This window comes from Belonocnema kinseyi, chromosome 3, assembly GCF_010883055.1.
Source record: "Belonocnema kinseyi isolate 2016_QV_RU_SX_M_011 chromosome 3, B_treatae_v1, whole genome shotgun sequence".
Lineage (NCBI taxonomy): Eukaryota > Metazoa > Arthropoda > Insecta > Hymenoptera > Cynipidae > Belonocnema > Belonocnema kinseyi.
This window is the reverse complement of record NC_046659.1, coordinates 153,782,902-153,807,060: the sequence shown is the minus strand read 5'-3', so window position 1 is coordinate 153,807,060 and position 24,159 is coordinate 153,782,902. Positions and strand designations below refer to the sequence as shown.

The following is a 24,159-nucleotide window of genomic DNA, read 5'->3' as shown; positions in this document are numbered from 1 at the left end:
AATATAAAACAAAATATAAATTTTGGCAGATTCCGAACCAAAAAATTATAAGCTTTTCAAGAATTTTGAAAGGCTTCAGAAAAATAAAACATTTCCTAGGAAAATGGAAAATGACTTTTTTTTTTGAAAAGTTAATTTTAAGTGAATATTTAAAAAGACTGAGGAGCATTTACAACATTATTATCATATATGAATGTTGAAGATTTTAAGGACATTTTTTTAATTTGGCAGATTTTTTAAAAAATTGCAGAAAAAATTTGAATCATTTTAAAATGTGTTTAGGAGTTTTTAAAAAAATTCCAAAAGAATTTAAAATTTGAAAAAATCTAAAACAATAGATGTTTCATGATTTTTGATATGCAATTTCGAACGTTTTTAAGAATTTTAAAACTATTTATCAGAGAGAAATTTTTAATGTTTCTTGCTTAAATTTGCTTATAATTTAGAGCATTTAAAATGATAAAATAGATTTATATTTTAGGAACTGAATCTGTATCTTTGAAATTTACAATTAATAAGTTTTAAGTCTTTTATTTTGCAGTTTAACTGCATTTGATTAAAAATTGTTCTGTTGAAAAATTTTAGTAGCTTTCTTGTTATACGTGTAAATTATTGAGCATTCAAATACAGAATTATTGAATTGAAAAACTTTTAAACTTCAATTTTAAAAGTTTAATATTTAAGACTATTATTTTTCTTTGATTAAAACGGCCATCCTGAATTTGGAGAAACTGATATTTGTAAATATAAATCTTGGAAATCCTTCAAAACCTGGAAAAGTCCTTGAATTATTTTGTATCTGTTCTTATCTTTTTGGTGGAAATTTCCTCTTTTTTGGTGAAAAATGCAAATATTTTGTTCAAAGTTTACTTTTTGTTGCAAATTTGGATTTTGTTCTGTCTTTTCTGAAAAATCTTTATTAGTTTACAATTGCTTTTTCTTCATTAAAAAATTTGAATTCTTGGTTGAAAGTTGACCTACTTTGTTCAATTTTTTTTTTATTTTGAAGATTCATCCTTTCAATTACAAATTCCACCCTTTGCTAAAAAGTAAATTATTTTGTTAAAATTTCATCTTTTTGGTAGAACATTAACATTTTCGAATTGAGAATTCAACTGGTTTGTAGAAAAATTATTGGTGTTTTTTGGTTAAAAGTTGACCTACCTTATTATAAAATCATTTTCTTGGTTGTAGAATTGCAAATTCATCATTTTAGTTAAAAATCAAACTTGGGTTGAAAGTTGAACTAATTTGGATGAATTTTTTAAACTAAAATTTACATTTTTTAGTTGAAAATTCGACTACTTATTTAAGAATTTATGTATTTTGTTGAAAATTGGACAATTTAGGTAGAAAATTAATTTTCTTGGTGGAAATCATCGTGGAAAATTCGTCATTTTGGTTAAGAATTTATCTTTATAGGTTGGAAGTCAAAATATTTGGTTCAAAATTCAACTATTTTGTTGAAAAACTATTTTTTTTGTTGAAAATTTAACCAAGGATAACGTTTTTTTTTATAAAAATACTTTGGTTAAAAAACAAAACTGTTTTATTGAAAAATCGTTTTTGTTTGTTTTTTTGTTTGTTTTTTTGAAATAGCAACTATTTAATTTTTTGTTGAAAATTCAACTGTTTCTGGTTGAAGTTAAAGCTTTTCAGTTTCAAAAGCAATAAACAATAAATAAAGGATAAATTTTTAACAAAATTGTTGAATTGTCAACGTAAAAAGATAATTTTTTAACTAAAAATTAAATATTTTATTTTTTTATATATTACGGTTTTCAACCAGGTCAGAAACTTGACCGAAAATCTGAAAGACCTGGGCTCGAATCCCAGCGAAGCTTGAGAGCATTTTTTTTACAATTTTAAAAGCAATATTAAAAAATATTTATTCTAGACCAGTAGACAAAAAAATTAACGTAAAAATTATTAAAAATGAAATAGTTAAATTTTTACTTAAAAAAATTAATTTTTAAACAAAGTTATTCAATTTTAAACAAAGTAATTACATTTTGAACCAAATAATAAACAAATATTTGAAACTTCAACCAAGTATAGTTGGATTTACTTATTTAATTTTAGATGAATTTTGAAATCAATTTTTAATACTTTAAAAATATTAGGTTAAGAAATGGAAATTTTGTTCAAAAAATAAAGTTAATTTTTAACAGAAATAGATTAATTTTAAAGCAGTTGCATTTTAAACCAAAAATAATAAAATTTCTACAAAAATAGATGTACATGTTAAAAAAAATCAAGAAATCGTTAAATTAAAAAAAAGTAATTACAATTTGAATGAAATATAGGGGAAAAGAAATTTAAGTAAAAAATAAGAAAAAGAGGGGTTTTTTGAAGTTTATGTTGGTTCAAAAAATATTCTTTCAGACATTTTCAATAAATAGTAAAGTTGATTTTTAATACTTTAAAAATATCAGGTTAGAAAAGTGGAAATTTTGTTTTAAAAAATAAAGTTAATTTTAAACTGAAACAGATTAAATGGTAAGCAGTTGAATTTTAAACCAAAAATAACCGAAATTTCTACAAAAAGAGAAGAATTTCAAACAAAACAAAAAGTTCATTTTAAACTGAAACAGATTAATTTTTAAGCAGTGGAATTTTAAACCAACACTAATAAAATTGCTGCAAAAAGAGAAGAACTTAAAAAAAAAAACAAGAAATAGTTGAATTTACAAACCAAAAAGACGAAAATTGTTGAATTTCAAAAAAATAAGTACATTTTGAATGAAATAATAAGGAAAAGAAATTTAATTGAAAAATAAGAAAAAGAGGGGGTTTTCTAAATTTTATTTTGCTTCAAAAAATATTCTTTCAGACATTTTAAATAAATAATAAAGTTGATTTTTAATACTTTAAAAATATTAGTCTAGAAAAGTGGAAATTTTGTTTAAAAAAATAAAGTTAATTTTAAACTGAAACAGATTAATTTTTAACCAGTTACTTGTTTAACCATAAAAGATGAAACATGTACAAAAAGGGTTGAATTTTCAACCAAAAAGGAAAACTTTAAGAAAATTGTTGAATTTTGAAGAAAGTAATTAAATTTTGAACGAAATAATAAAGAAAAGAAATGTAAGTGAAAAAGTAAGGAAAAGATGGGATAATTTTTAGATTATACAATAACGTTTTAAATCAATAATAAAGTTCATTTTCCCTTTGCATACTTTTTGATTTCGGACTATATTTATTACTTCAAATTTTACAACACTATTTTTTCAAATTTGTGACACTATTGTTACCCTATTTTGATCTCCGAAGTGAGTCCAAGGCCTGAAAGTGTCGCATTTATGAATTTTTCTTCATTACGCTGGTATTTTCAAATGAATAAAAAATTCCCTTGCGGATTTAATGGATATTTTATCTATTAAATTCGACCCACCCTAACCTAGAAATTCGTATCTCAACTCATAGTTCCTGCCGGAGTAAGGTCATTTGCATGCAAGTAGACATTCTCCGACCAGTCGCATTCTACATTCTACAGTACAGATAATTAACCACATCTCTTCAACAATTACAAGTTATGTGATGTACAGTCTCTCACATTCACTGAACCAGGAAATTGTCTGCATGCATCGCCGAGTCATCGGAATCTTTTAATTGTGAAAGGCGTCTCGCATTAGATGCTCTCCCATTTCTCGAGTTTGCATGACTCGCGCCGAGAAATTCTGCAATCAGCATCCGCGCAAAAACCTTTTCACTATAAAAACACACATTTAAATTCACCCTGAACAACACTAATTCGCCACGCTGTACATCAGGCGGTCGATAAACACGGGAACGTGGACCGCGGAACGCGGAACCCTCGAGATCTGGAACACGGGACCGACATATTTTCCGAGACAGAAAAGACAGTTCCGTGTCTGATTCTCGACTAGTCAGATTTATATTATCAATCTATTCGTGGCTCGGAGGTTTGCATGCGTCCAAAAAAGTCGCTCTGCCAGAAGCTTTGTCGCCATTCTCGTAGTGAATTTTTACATTCTCCCAGGATATACAAGATACGAGAGGCGTGAAAGCGTTCCCTGTGTTAGTGCGCGATGCCTTATTTTCGTCAGTGCAGTCCACAAAAGTGATCGACGACCTCAATGAGAATTCTCCTCTCGGAGAAGACGTCCAAAGTGGAAAAACGTGAAAAAGGCCTCGAATATTTCTCCATCCTGCCATATTTGTCGTCGAAAATCCGTGACATTTTGCCATCGAGTATCGAGCAATGTCGGAAAGCAGTTTGTGAACGGTGGCGCACGGTGGCAGGATTTTTTTTCTCGCGAGAAAAACATGTCAAAGGTGCTCGACTCGTCCCGTGACCTCTCGTGCTTTAATTTGTCACTGTGACTCTCGTGTTCGGTTCCAATTCTCCCGGTCTTTTTATTTCACAAGACTCGACGACACTATTTTCTCCAAGTTCTCACACACGCGTGTTCAATGACCAGTTATTTAAGCAGTGTGGGCGTAACTACTCTTTCCACACATGGACTTGAGACGGTGCTATGCCCTTTACTTCTCAATGTACTCCCTTCGAAAAACGACGATCAGCAACGATGGTTGTGAGGAACAGGTTAGCGACCCTGTCAACAAGTGACATTCCCTGGGGAAATGCGATCAAAAATGCCAACGCCTCTTCCGCCGAGAACGACACCAACCTGAGCAATTCCAGCACAATTTCAAACTCAAGCACCAGCTCGAATTCTAGCCTAAATTCCATCTCGAGCACAAATTTTGACAAGATGACAGCAAAGGGGGTTCTTATCTGTCGTGATAATTCGCATCCATTCCAGGAGCGAACTCTGGCACTTGATCATCCTGTCAAAATTGGCAGATCCGTTGCCAGGGCGAAAGCAACCCCCGCAAATGCGATTTTCGACTGCAAGGTCCTCTCCAGGAATCATGCGATTTTGTGGTATGATGCGGGCAAGTTTTATCTCCAGGATACGAAGAGCAGCAATGGTACATTTGTTAATAATAATAGGCTCAGTTCCTCGGGACAGGAGTCGAGTGCGAGGGAAGTGTGTTCCGGAGATATAGTGCAATTTGGTGTTGACGTGGTGGAAAATACGAAGAAATTGACTCACGGATGTATTGTCGCTACTTTGAAGCTGTACCTGCCGGATGGAAAAGAGGCGAAGGCAAGCTCGAGTACTTCCGCGGCACCGGTTGCGGGAATTACTTTTGAGGATCTCTACATGCTTAATCAGTTTGTGCAAGAAGCTACAAGGCGTGAACAAGCGCTTCATTATAAACTGTCGTACCTGCAACAACTTGTTGAAAATACACAAAAAGCTGCAAATCAGTCGTGGAAAGCACTGATTGATGAGGATCGATTGCTGTCGAGGGTGGAAACTGTCGAGAGTCAGCTCGTTGTTTATTCCAAGAATTTTACCGAAGACAAGGTCCGGAATGAACTTGTCAAACTCCAGGAGGAAAAGGCGACGTATCAAAATGCTGCCAAGGAAGCTTTGCAGAAGATTTTACAGGTAAGTCTTTATTTTTGTTATTAGTTTGTGGCGGTTTTGGTAAATATTTATTGGTTATTAATATGAAACTTCCGTATGAAAAGAGCCTTTATTAGGGTGGCTTCAGGTCAGGGAAAAGTCAGGGGATTTTGAAAAAAAATTGGCAAAAGTCAGATAATTGCTGTAAGAAGCACTTTCAGTAACTGTCAAGAATAATGAGGACTGCCACACAGTCACTTTTAATCTTTTCTTTTCAAATAAATTTTTTCTAAACACCAATTTTTATTTTTAAAAATTTTAATTAATCCATGGGTTAAATAATATTTATTCCAAGGATATTGTAATATATTTCAATAATTTTAAGGAGTTTCAAAGAATATGAAGGTATCTTATAAGGTTTTAGAGGATTTTAAGGAATTTAAAACGCTCTCCAGGTATATTAATCAATTTCCTTGTAATTATTAATTTTAATAAATTGCATGCAATTCAACGTGATTTAATAATATTTTAATATTTGAAAGATTTTCGAAGCTTTTAAAGAATTTAAAAGATTTTTTGACATTTAAAAACATTTCAATGATTTGACAGTATTTTTAAACATTCCTAGAAATTTTCGATAGCATTAAATGTTTAAAGGAATCTCAAAAGATGATAAAGGATTTTAAATATTTTACGGTATGTTAAAAGATTCCAAGATATTGTATAGAATTTCCGATCAGTTCAATGCTTTTAAGGAATTCTAAAAGCTCTCAAAGTATTTTACAATAATGATTTTAATAATTTGAAGAGATTTCAACAAATTTTAATTCATTTACGGTATTTTGGAAAATTCCTTGGAATTTTTAAAACCTTTACAACATTTCAAAGGATTTTAAAGAATTTTTTAATATCTTGAGGTATTTAAAAAAATGCAAACGAATTTTTTACGATGTTTAAAAAGTATGAAAAGATTTCATAAGATTATAAAAATATTTAAGGATATTTTAGAAGATTCCAAGGTATTCTTATTTGCTTTTATTAATTCAAAGTGATTTGATTTGAATTTGAAAAATTTTAGGGCATTTTTTGAAAATTACTAGGAATTTTCAAGAGCTTTAGAAAGTTGAATGAAATCTCGAAAGATTTCAGTGGATTTGAAATATTTTACGGTATTTTAAAAGATTTAAAGGTATTCTATAAGATTTGCGATCAATTAAATTATTTTAAGGAATTCTAAAAGTTCTCAAGATATTTAAATGAATTTCCCAGTAATTATTACATTAAATATATTTCATAGAATTTTATAATATTAATTTTAATAATTTGAAGAGATTTCAAAGCATTTTATACAGTTTACGGTCTTTTCGAATTCCTTGGAACTTTCAAAAGTTTTAAAATTTTCAAGGGATTTCAAAAGATTAGATTTTTTAAAATTATTGTAGGGTATTTTTAAAGATTCCAAGCATCATTTAATTGATTTTATTAATTTGAAGTGATTTTATAAGAATTTAAAATATTTTGGGACATTTTTAAAAATTCTCAGGAATTTTCGAGAGCTTTAAAAAGTTTCAATGATTCTCAAGTTATTTAAAAATTTGTAGGGTATTTTAAATGGTTCCAAGGAATTTGTAAGATATTTCAATAATTAGAAGGGATTTCAGAGGATTCTCAACATTTTAAAGTCTTTTAATAGATTTCAACGTATTTTATACAATTTTCGAAGATTTTCGTCAAATATTATAATATTTTATTGCTTTTAATGGGTTCATTAACAAGAATTAAAGGGATTTAAAAGATTTTCAAATATTTCAATTTGTTGAAAATGATTTAAACAAAAGTTACAAGATTTTTAAATATTGTAAAAGATATGAACAAAGATTAAGAATTTTGCAAGATCTTTAAACAAAATTCAAAAGATTCTAAATGATTTGAAAGATTTCAGGGTAATTTTAGATATTTCAAGGAATTTTCGTTTGATTTTAGTTATTCAATGGGATGCCAAAAGATTTTAAATATTTTCGGGGCATTTTAAAAGATTGCAAGGTATTTCCAAGAGATATAAACAATTTCAAGGGACTTCTGAAGGTTGTAATGAGTTTAAGGGATTAAAAAAATATATTTGCATGCGGTTGTAAAGAATTTCACAGAATGCCGGAAGATACGGAAATATTTTACAGGATCTGTATGGCTTTGAGATATTTAAAAAAATGTCAAGTGATTTTAAAAGCTCTCAATCTAATTTCATAAATTATCCAGGACTTCAGGAAATATCAGATTTCAGACAATTTTACATTATTTTAAAGGCTTTTAAATAATTTATTAACAAGATGCCAAATTTGCCATTCAGTTGAATTTTTTGTATTAAAATTGAATTGTTTTAAGTCTTATGAATTTCTTCGCCTCTATCAGGTAATTGCATTCTTGAGAATAATAAATTTAAAAAACTTCAAATTATTTTATCCGATTTAAAAAAAAATATTAAAGATATTACAAGATTAAATTTTTTTTCTTCATATATTAATGGTCAAAGAGTATTAAAAATTATTCAGGGAAAAATATTCGCGCTTTTCTAAGTCAGGGTCAACGTTATTTTCTTCGGTTTTGACAGAGTGGGATTATTCTAGGAACTATAATAAATCCATTGGCACTATTCTACATTTGTCACGGAAGTGGTTATATTTTTTGTGATAAGATTAAAAAATATAACACATGCGCTTATTACACTTGCCAACTTTTAGATGCCTTTTTCGTAAAAAGTGAGTTTTCGATGTTCCAATTTCAAAACTGCCCCGGTGAGCCCATTTTTAACCTAGGGATTTCATCTTAAACTTAAATTGTCGATAATTTATCCGGCTATGTGCCCCTATGGCCTTTACGTAACACCATGCCAGCCATGCGGGCCCTTTTCGTACGGACATGCACATTTATTTTTTGACATAAAAAAGTTTCCAGAGATTCGAATAAAAAATATATGGGTTCGAACCTCGAAACAATTGTTTTGTAACTTTGTTTCTTAAAACTGCAGGTTAATTGAGTTATTTAAGAGATGATTAGTTTTAAAATATAAAAAATCGATGACATTTTTTATTACAAAATTAACTGCATGACGCAGACAGGAAAAATATAACAAAGAAATAAAGTCTTACGTAATAGCAACTGCTACTAAAATTAAATGTCTGTGCTCTGTCATGCAGGAAACATATTGGAAAATTATCTTTGATATTTTTTTAACAATTTTCGAAAGAAATAATCGTAACAGTGTAAAATCAAAAAATAAGAATACCGAAGGGACAGTCGAGATATTTCTTTATCTGATTGTTAACTTTGTTCCAAGTCAGCACTTTGTACCTTTTTTATCTTTAAATCAACTTTATAGAATTAGATTTTTTCTTCTTAAGGCAGTTGTTTAAAAAAGCAGGTGTATGGAAAAAATTCTATGATTTTAAAAATTGTGATATTATTAGTTATGAAAAAAGTTTAAAACTTGCGAAAAATAATTTGTTAACCAGTAGCTTTTGTAAATGATTGTTTTCTTACCAATATATTAAAAATGGTTGAATTTGAATAAATCATGGCTTTTTTAGGAAAAGATTACTTAGAATTCTACTTTTTCTAATTTGGAATATAAGTAAATAATCTGATAGTAAGAAAAAGTTAAATTGTAAAAAACACACTTTAAGTGTTAAATGTTTTTATTTGAAATTACATCATCAGTAATATTATTTTGATTCTTAAAATCATAGAAAAACTTTTCTTCAGAGATCTGATTTTTGGCATGACATCTAATTTAAAAAGTATACTCTTTTATTGAGGATATCTATCGAATCGGTGTTAATGAAGCGTGAAAAATTTTCCTTGACTATGGAATTCGAATTATACTTCATCTAAAAATAATTTTCTATGGCAAGGAAAGAAATGAGTGAATCTTTTGTAGGTCAGTCATGTGGATCACGTGGATTGTAGTAGACTAATCTTAACCTAAATCCTGAAAGAAAGTAACGATTTAGAAATTGCAATTTCCTTTTATGCTACTTATTAAATATTAAATTAGAGAAATTAAATATTAATAATAAATTAGCGAATAATGATGGATAATCATTGTTTTTTTCAAATCTAAAATTGATAAAATACCAATTGTAATGGTAAACCTCGAGAATATTTTGACTATTAAATAAAATTTTAGATCAATTTATTTTCCGAAGAAAAATTTAATTTAAAAAAAAAGAATTTGTTTGTCATGAAGAAATAATGTTATTTGCAATGGGTTTAGCTTCTTTGGGGACCGAATGTTTTCTAATGATCGATGCTATTTGGGATTCATTCATTTTTTAAACTTGATTATAATTGTATGATTTATTATAGAGCAAATGAAAATAATCTTCAAAGTACATAGTTTTCATCAGTAGATCAATAAAACTTGTGTTTTCTAATTTCATATCTGGTTAAAGTTATTAATCTTTTTAATCTTCCGTGACGTTTGTAGGAAGATAATATTGACTTAGGCAGTAGATTTGATTCCAGCTGAATTTCTTATTGCATTCCTTATTACATAACGTCAATTAATTTCATGAACGAAGTTTATTTATCAATTCATTCATTGACGGATGATTACCGATGCGTTTAGAAAAAATTTAATTAATTGCAGAATTAGATAAGCTAATCAAATTCAATTATCTTGCAGTTTGTAACTTAATCATAATTGTCGCGTGGGATTGGGAGTTTAGTTTATTACCATCTTCTTCGTACGAATCTAAAATTAGTCCTTTTATTTATAGTTACAAAAATGTTTCTTACAATCTTTAACTTTAAATTCTTCAAAGCTTCAAGTCTTGGAACGCTTTTAGGACTCCAGATGATGAAATTAATATTAAGTTTATTTATGTTCTGGAAACTTTTTTAAAGCTTTGGCAATATGACTTTACTCAGGCCTCGGACTCACTACACTATTGATACTATTTTACAAAATACTTGAATCCACAAACCAATACAGATACATTTTGAATAATCAGTCGAATTTTCACAAAAATACAAAAAAGATGAATTCTCTATTAAGAAAGTAAGTAGTCAACCAAGTAGTTAAATTTCCCACCAAATCGTTAAATGTTCGCCCTGAAAATGCGAATTTTCTACAAAACAGTTTAATTTTCAACAAAAAAGTTATTTTTTAAAAAACTAAATCAGATTAATTTTCGTCCAGGCAGTTGCTTTTATAACCAAAAAAGATTTCAAAAATTTACGGTAAAAGATGAATTTTTAAATAAAAAAGATGAATGGTTAACAACATCTTTGAGTTTTTAGTCAAATTTTTAGTCCAGAAGGAAAAAAATTGCAATAAAATTACTGAATTTTCCAGCAAAAAGAAAAAAAAAAAACAACAAAATAGTTGAATTCTTCATAACAAAATTAATTTTTAAGCAGTTGCGTTTTGAACTAAAAATGAGCTTCCTATAAAATAGTTGAATTTAATCAAACAGTTACAGTTTCTGTCCATCTGTTGAATTTTCAACAAAATAGTTATATTTTTATTTGGACAAATGAATTTTTAACAAAACAAAAAACAGTTTCTTTCACTAAAATCATAGGTCTTCACACAAAAACAAAAATAAACTTGAAAAAAAATTAAGTTTAAACTTTCAACCAAGGAGATGAATTTTTAACCCAAAGAAGATGCATTTTCAAAAATTGCATAAACTTTTAACCAACTAGTTGAATGTCCAACTAAAACTTCCAACTATAGGGTTGAATTTTAACCTAAAATGATGAATTTTTAATAAAAAATGTAATAGTTTATATTTCAACAAAAAAGATTTTAATTAAAAGTAAAAGACAGTTACGTTTTTAAAAAAAGAAACTGATTTTTTACCAAATCAGACGAGTTGAATTTTTAAGCCAAAAATATAAATTTTTAAGAGGACAAAATAATATTGTAAAAACTGTAAAAGTATACAATGAAGACAGTAAATTATTATTATTATTATATAATATTAATAATTGTATTAAATAAAAAATTAAATAATTAAATAAGCTATATAATAATTATAATAATATATTATTATTATCATTATTACAAATTTTTAAACAAAAAAATGAAATTGTAACCAAAAATTTAATAGTAGACTTTTCATCCCTAAAGAATGAACTTTCAATCAACAAAAGTCAGATTTTCTTATTGGTTTTAATTAATTAAGTTCGCATTTAACACGAAAAAGTGGATAAATAAGAATTTTTGTAATTTATGGACTAACGAATAATATTTTTAATGAAAATTTACATTCTTTTCGAATAATTTTCAAATATTAGGATAGACAACTGGAAGTTTTCCTTAAAAAATAAAGTTAATTTTCATTGCACACTTTTTCATTCCAGTTTGTATATACTAGGGTGACTTGAAAACGCTTTTTTCAGAGGCAACGAGCCCCCCAATTTCACTCCAAATCCAAAAAAAGAAATTCCCTTATTTTTTATTTAAACAGGTGGCGGGTTTGGCTTGAAGTTTCCCATGTAAAATGCATGGGGAAAAATCACTTTTTTGAGTTTTTGGAATAATTTTTTAGGGTTTGAAAAAATGTGAAGCGAAAGTATGGAGGCCTGTTGAGAATTACCCAACGAAGAATTTCATGTATCAGACATATGGGTTTGACTTCCCTAACACACCCTCACGAGTACCTGAAAACAACCCTTAAAAGAAAAAATGTCCATTCTTCATGAAATCGACCTTTTGAGCACTGTATTCTGGTCTTTTTTTATTTAAAACTATCAATATTTGTCTAGTGGAATATTTATTATCATTCGTTAAATAATTTTTAATTACTTAATCAAATGGAATTTGTTAGAAAATTGTTTTTTTTTTTTGAAAATTCGTTTTCCCCCCTAAAAATGATTACTATTAGTCTAGTGAAATATTTAATAATAATGGTTCAGTCATTCTTAATTGCTTAAACAAATAGAATTTGTTTAAATAATTCTTTTGTAAATTCGTTTTTTCCCTAAAAATTATTACTATTGGTCTAGTGGAATATTTATTAACATTAGTTCATTCATTTTCAATTATTTAAACGAATGGAATTTGTTTAAATAATTCCTTTCGAATTTTTAAAAATAAAATTTATTACTGTAGGCCTAGAGGAATATTTATCAGCAATAATTAATTACTGATCAATAATTAATTTAATAATAAATAATTTATCCGTAATATTTAAGGAATAATTTTTATTTTAAAAAATTCAAAAAAATAAAATTAATCAAACAATGTTGATAAATATTCCACTGAAGAAATATTAATAATTGATAATAAAAAAATTATTTAAACCAATTCCATTTGTTTAAACATGAAGAATTCACATTTTTGGTTTTAAGGGTAGTTTTCAGATACTCCTAGGGGTGTGTTAGGGGTGTTAAACCCATATGTCTGATAGATGCAATTCTTCTTTGGATAATTCTCTACAGGCCTCCGTACTTTCCCGTCACATTTTTTCAAACCCTAAAAAATTATTCTAAAAACTCAAAAAAGTGATTTTTCCTTATGTATCTTACATGGGAAACTTCAAATCAAAACCGGTACCTGTTAAAATCGAAAATAAAAAAAAAATAAAAATTAGGGAATTTCTTTAAGAGTGAAATGGGGGGGGGGGGGTCGTTGCCCTCTATTATCAAAAAAAAAATTTTCATGCATTTTTGGACCACCCTAATATACACTTTTAAATTCGGTCGACAAATAAGTTTAGTTCATGCCAAATTTTATGACCCTATTTTAACCCTCAAAGTTCATCGTGGGTGTTCAACACCCCAACGTATTTAAAAATTATTGAACAAAAAAACGTGAAAAAATGCGGGTTTTACTTGAAAATTCATAAATCACGCAATTTGGATTATTTTAACCTGAAAATTTATGACTATACTTTTGAAATAGTGTACTTTCATAAAAAAAATATTGCTAGATCGCGACACATACTCAATTTTTTCGAATTAAGTATGGTTTATAAGAGTTTTAAAATTTCGTTGGGTATCTGATACCCACAATGCACTTTAAGGGTTAAGAGGGACAGGCCTGCTTTACTGTTTTAATATGCTTGAAGAATCGCAGGTGCACTTTCACATTAGCCTATCTTTCGTTGTAGGAGAAGCTGGATGTGACCCAAAGGCTCATGCAGTTGGAGACTCGACTGAACGAAACCGAGGAAGAATGTCAGAGTTTGCACGAAGTGGCAAAGCACACTCAGGGTGAGCTTCAGGAGCTGGCAGCTAAGTATACGGAAGCACAAAAGATTTTGCAGGAAACCACGAACAAATTGATGGAGAGCGAAGAAAAGCTGCGGAAAGTGACGGATCGACTGGAAGGGGAGAATAAGGTTCTCTCGAATCAGCTTGAGGCTCACCGTCGCTACAAAAGTTTTCTCCAAAGTAAAATTACCCGTTCGAAACTAGATTCAATCAACGTTCATAAGCAAGTCACAGCCTTGAGAAATTACATGCAAACGCTACAGGATGCCAAATCGAAGCAGATAGAGGGTGAAAATTTTGAATCTAAAGACGATTTGAATGACGTCGAGACGTCTATGACCATCATCTTGAATAAATTGATTCTTAGTACCAAGCCTGACGATATGTATTCTGACGAGACGGAGAAGAACCTCTCTTGGCAGGATAATCAGGTGAATTCCGAGGACTCGGACGTAATGAGAAGCTTTGGATCGGATAATTTGTCTGCGAAGGATCAGTGGAATGATTCGCTTGTGGACAGTAAAAAAGTCTATGACTATATTCTGCCACCGTCTTCGAGACGAACTTTAGTCAATGGAAATGCAAATTCCGATAATTTGGATTATAGTCTTGATTCGGACACGAGTTTCGATGGCATTGACGATACCTGTAGTGTGACGGCCGTGAAGATCGTCGAGGCTGAGTCTGACGAGAAACCGTGTGACGGTGTCGCGAACCTGGAGGAAATGATGCGGCCTTTGGAGAAAAATGGTGGCACACCTCCGAAATTGGAAGTGAGATTCGCCGGCGATGCAGACGGAAAACAGTTGGAAACTAGGTTGGTATTGTTTCTGTAATATCATTAGGCTCGCTGCATTTTATTTCATGTTTGTGAGTTTTAAAAATTGCTTGCGCAATTTCAGGAAAATTCAGGTGTTGAAAAAAAAGGCCATTCAAGAGAATTTCGGTAAGAAGCAGTTTAAGTAACTTCCAGAATGATCAGGGCTGTCACGTGTTCCCTTTTTTTTACGAAAAGATCACTTCAGTCAACTTTTCTTTTAATAATATAAGTCATTTTTACGGGATTCATTATTTATATAATTATTTAACGGGATTTCAAAGATTTTAGACTTTTTTCCCAAGAATTTCAAGGAATTTTCAAGAATTTTAAATAAGTTTGTATAATTTTGAGGTATTTTTAAGGATTTTTAAAGATTTTAAGAGATTTAAAGAATTATTCATGGACTATTTAAAGAATTTCTAAGGGATTCTGTAAGATTTAGGAGGACTTGAATGATCATAAGGGATTTTAAAAACTCTCAAAGTGTTTTAACAAGTTGTCCAGGATTTCGGGCAATATCATTTAATTTAATTTCACGGGATTTTGTAATGTTTAATGAATTTCAAAGATTTTCGAACATTTTGACGCATTGCCAACGACTTTTAGGATACATATTTCAAAAGTTGACAAACAATTTTCAATCGATTTCAATAATTTGTGGCGATGTTCAAAAATAGAAAATATTTTTCGTCATATTTCAATATTTCAAGGATTTGTACGAGCTTTATAAAGTTTCAAGGGATTCCAAAATTTTTTAAAGGATGTGCAATGTTTTAAGGTATTTTCTAAAAATCTAAGGAATTTTGAATATATTACAATAGTTTGAAGGATTTCCAAAAGATTTGAAATATTTGAGGGTATTTTAAAAGAATCCAAGGAGTTTTGCATAGATTTCATTAATTTGAAAGTATTCCTAAGGATTTTAAGGATTTAAATAATGCTAAGGAATTCAAAGGGATTTTATAATATTAAAAAAGATTTAAATGATTTTAAGGAATTTAAAAACCTCTCAAGGTATTTTAATAAGTTTTCCAGGATTTCCGGAAATACCGTCAAACTTCATATAATTTCACAGGATTTTATAATATTTTGATGGATTTCAAATCATTTCAAATATTTTAACGTATTACCAAAGATTTTTAGGGTACGTATTTTAAAAGATTCCAAAGATTTTTCCAATCGGTTTCAATAATTTGAATAAATTTCCAAGAATTTAAATTATTTGTCGTAATTTTTAAATTTTTCAAGGGCTTTTTACGAGTCTTAAAAAGTTTCAAGGCATTTCAATTATTTGAAAGGATCTGCAATATTTTAAGGGTTTTATAAAAATCTAATCTTTTGTTTCAAGACCAATTTTCTTGTTTCAAAATTGATCTTTTTGGTTTAAAATACAGCTATTCCAGTTCAAGATTCATCACTTTGGTTGAAATTTACCTTTTTTTGTTGTTGAAAACTAATTTTTTGTTTAAATTTAATTATTTCATTTTTTGTTAACATTTTTTTTTAATGCCAACTGTAACTATGTGGTTGAAAATTGGTATTTTTTAGTTGAAAATTCAAGTAATTCTGTTAAATATTCATCATTTTGGTTGACATTTTTTGTTTCAAAATTAATGTTTTTAACCCAAAACCTAATTATTACGTTTTTAGCTGAAAACTGATTTTTTTAGTTCAAAATTCAACTAAATTGTAGAAAATTGGTCTTTTTATTTGAAAATTCAACTTATCGTTAAATATTCATTCATTTTCTTCAGAAATTTAAACTTTTGGTAAAGGATGAAACTTTTTGTTTGAAAATTATTCTTCTCGTTTGAAGTTTTTTTGTTTGTTTAAAATTTATTTATTCCAGTTGCAGATTCATCATTTTTAGTTAAAAATTCATCAATTTGGTTGAAAATTTGCCTTTTTTGTAGAAAATTAATTTTTTTAACTAGAAATTTAATTATTCTATTTTTGATTGAAAAATGGTCTTTTTTACTTCCAAATTCAACTATATGGTGGAAAATTGGTATTTTTATTTGAAAATCCCACTACATTTGATCAATCGGTTTCAATAATTTGAAGAGATTTCCAAGAATTTAAAATATGTTTCGTCATTTTTAAATATTTCAAGGAATTTTTACGAGCCTTAAAATGTTTCAAGGCATTGCAAAATATTCGAAAGGATGTGCAATATTTTATGGTACTTTCTAAAAATCTAAGGAATTTTAAATCTATTACAATAGTTTGAAGGAATTCCAAAAGGATTTGACACGTTTAAGGGTATTTTTAAAGAATCCAAGAATTTTTGAATGGATTTCATTAATTTGAAAGTATTCCTAAGGATTTTAAAGATTTAAATAATTTTAAGGAATTTAAATAATCTTTTATGTGGTTCAAAAGATTCTAAGGGATTTTACAATATTTTAATAGATTTAGAATAAATTCAAATATTTTAATTTATTACCGATGTTTTTAAGGATACATATTTCAAAAGATTCCATGGAATTTTCAATTGATTTCAAGAATTAAAAGAGATTTCCAAAAATTTGAAATAGTTTTCGTCATTTTTAAATAATTCAAGGAATTTTTAGGAACTATAAAAACTTTCAAAGGATTTTAAAGAAAATTGAAAAATTTTTCGTTATTTTTAAAAATTCCAAGGAATATTTAAGAACTTTCAAAAGTTTCAAAGCAATTCAAAATATTTTAAAGGATTTGCAATATTTTAGGGTATTTTCAAATATTTCAAGAAATTTTTAGTCGATTTCAATAATTTGGGAAGTTTAAAAAAATTGAAAAAATTCCTTGGAATTTTTAAGAGCTTTAAAAAATTTCAAGGGATTTTAAAGGCTTTTTAAAGATTTTAAATAGAACAGAATAATTAATCGATTTCAAGAAATTTTCAAGAGAATAAAAAAAATTTCAAGGGAATAGAAAAGATTTTAATTTGAAATGTTTTAGGATATTTTAAAATAATATAAAGAATTCTTTTATTGATGTTAGTAATTTGAAGCAATTTCAAATGATTTTATATATTTTAGGGCCTTTTAAAAGATTTCAAGGCATTTTAAAAAGATTTAAAAAATTTTAACTGCTTTTCAAGAATTTCAATGGTTTTGAGGGAGTTGTAAACATTTTCATGTGGTTGTGAAGTATTTTTGGATTTTTGGAAGATGTTAAATTATTTTACATGGTCTATAAGGTTTTAGGGTATTGAAAAAGATTCTAAAGAATTTTATAAGATGTCCGAGGATTTCGATGCTCTTTAGAATTTTTCCAGGATTTCCAGAAATACTGTAAACTTTCATGAAGTTTCAATGTATTACCAAGATTTGAAAGATTTACAGATTTTGGTATATTTTAAAAAATTGCAAGAAATTTACAATTGATTTTACTCATTTGAAGCTTTTCAGAAAATTTGAATGATTTTAAGGTCACGTGATTTTTTAAATATTTAAAGACATTTCAATAATTTTATTCACGAGAAGTAAGGAATTTCGGGGATTTGAAAATTTTTTCAAATTAAAAAAAAATTAATTTGAATACATATGGAATTCACCTTGAATTTTTATAAGTTTCATCGAATTCTTTTAAATTTCCCTTAAATTCATCTAAATTCATTCCAATTTTACAGACATTAATGTCATTCTTTGGAATTTGAAATTTTTTTCCAATTCATTCGAATTTTTTTGAAATCTTATAATTCTTTTAAATTCAAAAGAACATTATTTACATCACAATTGAACATTAGTTACTTTTAGTCATTCTTTGAATTAGAGATTAGTCACTTTTGTTCACTTTTTCGATTTTAATTTTATTACATTTATAAAAGATTCTATATTAAAAATGTAACAAAATAAGAGTGTTCGACTTTTAAGCAGTAATATTCAGGAAAAATGAAAAAATTAGTCAGGAAAAAGTCAGGGAATTTTGGAAAGGAAGTTTTTCGGCCACGCTGTTAAAAATTGCTGGATTTTCACCTATTTTTTTCTTTTAATTTTCTTTCTTAGGCTTTGTGACAATTGCTTGAACTGTTTCAAGTGGAAGCACGTATAAGAATTGTTCTGAGTAATAAGTACAGTCTTGAAAGCAAATGTTGGATAACTAGGAAATGACTAAGAATTAAGTGATTAATGATTTCGTCACGTTACAAAGATTGTTTTTCATTGAAAAGCGGCTGGATTTAGAGAATATTTTATTAGACAAATAATTAGATTTCGTATTCTACTGTAGTAGATGAAATTTTCAAATGGATTAAGGATTTTAGTGGTTGAAGTTACTTTGTGCAGCTATGAAATTTCTTGTTCTATTATTAGATTCATCTCGATGGATGCCAAATCTGTAAAATAAGAGCAACAATAATAATTGGTGTGCTTTTATTACTCGTAAATTTTCCAGTTTAAATATTTGTTTAAAGAGGGTGTTTTAGATTCTAAAACCTCGTGAAGGGACGACGTTTGTATGATTGGAAGGCTCCCAAAATAAGATATTTGAATAATTTAAATACGAAAGCTTTTAAATCAGGGTGTCCAATCCTCCTGGGAAAACCTGGAAAAACTGCATTGATCAGGGAATTTTTATATGTCTGGAAAAACCTGGAAATGTTAGGGAATTTTTTGTAGAGTTTGCTTACTTTCTTTTTAATTACTATATAAAATTAAATAACAATTATTGTTTATTTTAAAAAGCAGCCAACTATTTTATTGAAAATTCGTTTTTTTGATTGAAATTAATTTTTTCAACTCGAAATTTTACTGGTATACTTCTGGTTGAAAATTCGTTCTTTTTTGTAGAAAATTAATCTTATTTGTTTATATTTTTTGTTAAAAATTCAACAATATGTTCGAAAAATATGCTCTCACTTGACTGGAAAATCTTTCTTAATTGGAAATTCAACTGTTTTTAATTAAAAATAAAAATCTGATGAACTACTTTGTTAATAATGTGTTTACTGATTATCTAACTATTTCGTTGAAATTTGTTTTTTGTTGTTCTGTTGCTAAAAATAAATTTTTTAAATTGAAAATATAAATATTTCGATTGAATATTCTATCATTTTAATGGAAAAATTCATTTTTTTGATTGAACATTATTTCTCTTTACTAAAAATTTATTTATTCAATTTTTGGTTAAAAAATAATTTTTTTTTTTAATTGAAAATTCATCATATTTAGTAGAAGTTAATCTTTTTGGTTTAAAGCTTAGTTATTTCAATTGAAAATTCATCATTTTTGTTAAAAATGTTTCACTTTGGTTGAAAATTGTTTTTTTTTTTTTTTTGAAAAATTAAATTAATTTTTTTAAACTGAATATTCAAATATTTGATTTTTGAATAAAAACTGATCTTTTTTACTTGAAAATTCAACTGTATGGTTAAAAATTTGTCCTTTGTAGTTGAAAATTCATTTGTATTGTTCAATTTTTTTTTGTTTTTTTTTTTGTAGGAAATTTAGCTTTTTGTTTGAAAATTCATCTTCTTGGTTGAAAAATTAAAAGTTAAACTTTTTTGTGAACTAATTTAATCTATTTAAGTTTTAGAAGCACCATTTTAGTTGAAAATTTATCACTTTGGTTGAATTTTGTTCGGTGTGAAATTAATTTTTTTTAATGAATATTTAACTATTCCATTTTGGATTGAAAATTGATATTTTTTACTTCTTATTTCAACTATAAGGTTGACAATTTTTTTTTTACTTGAAAAGTAACAATTTCTTTGCAAATTGATATATTTTGTTGAAAAATGGTCTTTTTTGTAAAAAAAAATCTTTTCGCTTAAAAATAAATCTTTGTGGTTGAAAATTCAAGTATTACAGTTAAATATTGAGCAGTTTAGTTGAAAATTGATGTCTTTTTTTAAAGAAAAAGAAAATTTGCCTTTTTTAGTTGAAAATTCATTTATTTTGTTCAGAAATTGACGCTTTTGGTAAGAAATTAATCTTTTTGTTAAAAATTCATCTTATTCTTTAAAAATTATTATTTTTTTTGGTTAGAAATTTATCTATTACAATTTATTTACTACAATTTATTTTTTTAACCCAAAATTTAATTCATACATTTTTGGTTGAAAACTGATTTTTTTGTAGTTCAAAATTCAACGAAATTGTAGAAAATCTGCCTTTTTGAATTGAAAATTCAACTGTATCGTTAAAAATTTATTTATTTGGTTTAAAAATTGACGCTTTTGGTCAAATTTAATCTTGTTTGAAATTTTTTTTTTTAATTCATCTGTTACAGTTAAGGATTCATCATTTTGAGTTGAAAATTCGTCACTTTGGTTTAGAATTGGCCTTTTTTGTAGAAAATTAAGTTTTTTTTAAAATAGAAATTTAATTATTCCATTTTTTGTTGAAAACTGATTTTTTTAGTTCAAAATTTAACTAAATTGTAAAAAAAATTGCCTTTTTTAAATTGAAAATTCAACATTATCGTTAAAAATTAATTAATTCTGTTTAAAAATTGACACTTTTGGTAAAAAATTAATCTTTTTGTTCAAAACTTAATCTTCTTGTTTGAAAATTATTTTTTTTTTCAAATTCATCTGTTCCAGTTAAAGATTCATAATTTTGAGTTGAAAATTCATTACGTTGGTTGAGAATTGGCTTTTTTGTAGAAAATTAAGTTTTTTTTTAATTATTCCATTTTTGGTTGAAAACTGATCTTTTTTAGTCCAAACGTTCACTACATGGTTGAATATTTGTCTTTGTTTTAGATAAAAATTCAAGTATTTCTGTAAAATATTTATTATTTTTGTTCCAAAATTCCTTTTATTTAAATTGAAATTCTTGTGTTAAAAAATTCTTTATTTTGTTTAAAAATCGTCTTTTTTATTAAACAATTAATCTCTTTAGATAAAAATTCATCTTTCAAATCTTGCCGACTTAAACATATTAATTGAAACCCTATAAACTGAAGGGGAAAAATTATTTATAATAAACTCGCGAATCTGTGTACATATTCCGAGTGAATTGTTTAAAAAATTGCGAAATATTTGAATGGCTCTGTACTATGAAAAATTGGAAATACCTGAAATTGTCAAGGAATTTTTCTTCCAGGATATGTAGTAGACACCCTGTAAATGTAGCTAATTTAAAATCAGTGTTGGGTAAGTTTCTCTATGAAAAGTAACTCGTTACAGTTACGTTACTTTGCAAAAAAGTAACTCGTTGAAATTACTAGTAAAAGTAACTTAAGTTACATTAAAAGTTACTTTTCATAACGCCCCCTCAACTAATTTTTCAGTCAGGAAAGATTGAAAAAAAATGATTTTTAAAAACTATAACATGAAAAATACACAATGTGTTCCAATCAGAAACAACTCAACTTCGAAGTTTTGGATTCGCTTAAAGCAATATGTCCAAAATGAAAGTATTCTTGTTTACAAAGCAGATTAAAACCAGCGCGCAAAGCACGAAATCAATCATCTTTTGTTTCCTCGGCGTGCGCTATTTTTAAAATTCTCATCCTTTGTGTAAAAGCAATCAAAAGAAAGATATACAGAATAAATATAAAGTAACGAAAAATTAACTTAAATAAAGCTATCAATTACCGGGAAGTTACAAGTAACTTAACTTTTAAAGTAACTTCGTTACTTTTAACGAGTTACTACCCAACACTGTTGAAAATCGCCTCTAATTGGTTTCCTATTGTTGAATTGTAGGTATGAACCGGAAGAATCGATTGAGACAGAAACCGAAGAGGCCGACTCGGGAAACAACAGTTCCGATTCGCAGGATTCGCCCGTCAGTCCTATCCGTTCCATCGTAGTGACAGTGAAGGAAGAAGAGAAAGAGGAGGAGGAAGAGGATGAGGAGAAGGAGGAGGAGGAGGAGGACGATGAGGTGAACAAAACTCAGAGGTCCGTCGAGGAGGAATGCTGCGAGGGTGAACACCTGGAGGGCGAATACGTGAAAACCCTGAAACCCCTGAACAAAAGTGATTCCTCGCAGAGCGTACAAGCTCAGGAGTACATTCTCCAGAGTCTCATTGGCTGTCTCGACTCTTTGAAAGCGGAGGACAGTCTGGAAGCACAAAATATAGTGAAACGTGAATTAGAGGAGTTGAAAGACTGGCTGCTTCGCGAGCAGAGTGATGTCATCTCGAGTAAACTGAAGGAGCTCTACTATCGTTCGAAGAACGAGAGCGAGCGAATGCAGGAGGTGAACGAGGAGCTGGTGATACTCAAGGAAAAGTACAATGCCTTCGCCGAGGAGAAGGCCGAGCTCCTCAAGACTAATTTAACCCTCAAGAGTCAATGTGGCGATCTTTTGAATGTCACGTACGCGGTGCCGATTCAGTATGTCGCGCCAATCGCTTTAGCAGCATTGCTCTGGTTGCTTTTCGAGAAATTATTCTAATATTTTCCTCTCCCTGTATATAGGTCTCTCCATATCTCCCTATCTCTCTCTCTCTCTCTCTCTCTCTCTTTCTCTCTCTGGAGGAGAATCTTTTTTCGTATGACGAATTCTCTCTCGTTTAAAGAAACAATTCTCGTCGGAGCCAAGTGTTTTTTATACGAATATAGAAATACAGTGTACATATTTCGACTTTGAGAAGAGTTGAGAGTATGGGAGTTTAATCAAACGATTTGTTTCTAATTAATAATGTACAGTGTGGAGGGGGGGAGGGGAGACCTTGAGTTAAAGGCATTAGAGGAAGCATACAAGTCTTGTAAAATGTTAATTGCGCTGCCAATCTTAATATCATATCTTCCCGGATGTGAGGAGTATTATTGTCGAATATTGCACGTTTCAAACATATTTTTTTCTCGAATATTTGATTGCAAATGTATTTTTGTTTCATCTGCCGAGTGAGTGACAGCGGCGACGGCGGCAACGAAGGCGACGGCTTTTGCTTCTGTATTGCACAATATTTAGTTGTACTTTTTTGTGCTTGAGGTGAAGTTGATCAAAATGCACATTACTGTGAGATATTTAATTTTTTAAAGTGTACTTCTTTTTAATGTATAAAGTCAATTGTTTTTATATTTACACTTTTCGAATATTGCTATATTATATATTATATTCTCTTGTACATTGAATTTGTAAGATGACTGTTTGAAGTAGTGAAAAGATAGAGATAGAGAGAGAGAGAGAAAGGTTGATTACTCGTCTTATTTTTGTTTTCGTTTAACTTCTGATCTAGACCAGGAGTTTCAATTGTCAGACCTTGATTGTGCATGTATTCAGAATTCTAAATTATTATTCATCGGTCTGTCGCTCGAATAAATGGCCTAGGCGTTGTTTTGTATTTTTTAATGAATTATAGTTACACTTTTTCTATTAAAACCTTTTTATACGGAAGTTATTAACGCTCACACTCTACCTTGTCATTTCATTAGTTATTTAGAGTGCCATTGTATCGATACAATTTGCCATGACTTGAAACATGTAAAATGATTAAAAAAAAAAAGAAGAGGAGAAAGTTCTATTTTCAAAAAAAAGAAGAAAAAAAAGAAAAAAAAAGAACTGCAGCATGCTGTGCGTTCGTTGGAACCGATTTTTTCGGAAGGTTGAGGCAATAAGTTAGGTACAGCAAGTAAATTTTGTACATAATATTGTTGATATTACCTACATATGTAACAGTCATTATATTAAAAAAAACAATTAAATTAGTTAAAATTTGTCAATTTCATCGTGTTTTTATTTCATATTTTCGATTGCGTAAGGCTTTTTCAGGGGGTGGGGGGGGGGG

General features: G+C 28.4%; 2 protein-coding genes across 3 annotated transcripts in view; both read left to right on the top strand.

Moving 5' to 3' along the window:
* LOC117169237 (zinc finger CCCH domain-containing protein 10-like) overlaps nucleotides 1-24,159 on the top strand; it is a 64,362-nt gene that overhangs the window by 17,143 nt on the left and 23,060 nt on the right. The gene's annotated exons all lie outside the window — the stretch shown is intronic.
* LOC117169236 (sarcolemmal membrane-associated protein) lies at nucleotides 3,863-24,094 on the top strand. The gene is made up of 3 exons (XM_033355504.1): nucleotides 3,863-5,489; nucleotides 13,565-14,484; nucleotides 22,127-24,094. Exons 1-3 carry the CDS (start codon nucleotides 4,506-4,508, stop codon nucleotides 22,821-22,823), a joined length of 2,601 nt encoding a protein of 866 aa, XP_033211395.1. The 5' UTR covers nucleotides 3,863-4,505; the 3' UTR covers nucleotides 22,824-24,094.

Bases quoted from the DNA above. Each gene is read 5' to 3' on its own strand.
- LOC117169236 (XM_033355504.1), top strand. From the start codon at position 4,506: ATGCCCTTTACTTCTCAATGTACTCCCTTCGAAAAACGACGATCAGCA. The intron at 5,490-13,564 runs GTAAGTCTTTAT...CTTTCGTTGTAG, and splicing joins CTTTGCAGAAGATTTTACAG to GAGAAGCTGGATGTGACCCA. The intron at 14,485-22,126 runs GTTGGTATTGTT...GTTGAATTGTAG, and splicing joins GGAAAACAGTTGGAAACTAG to GTATGAACCGGAAGAATCGA.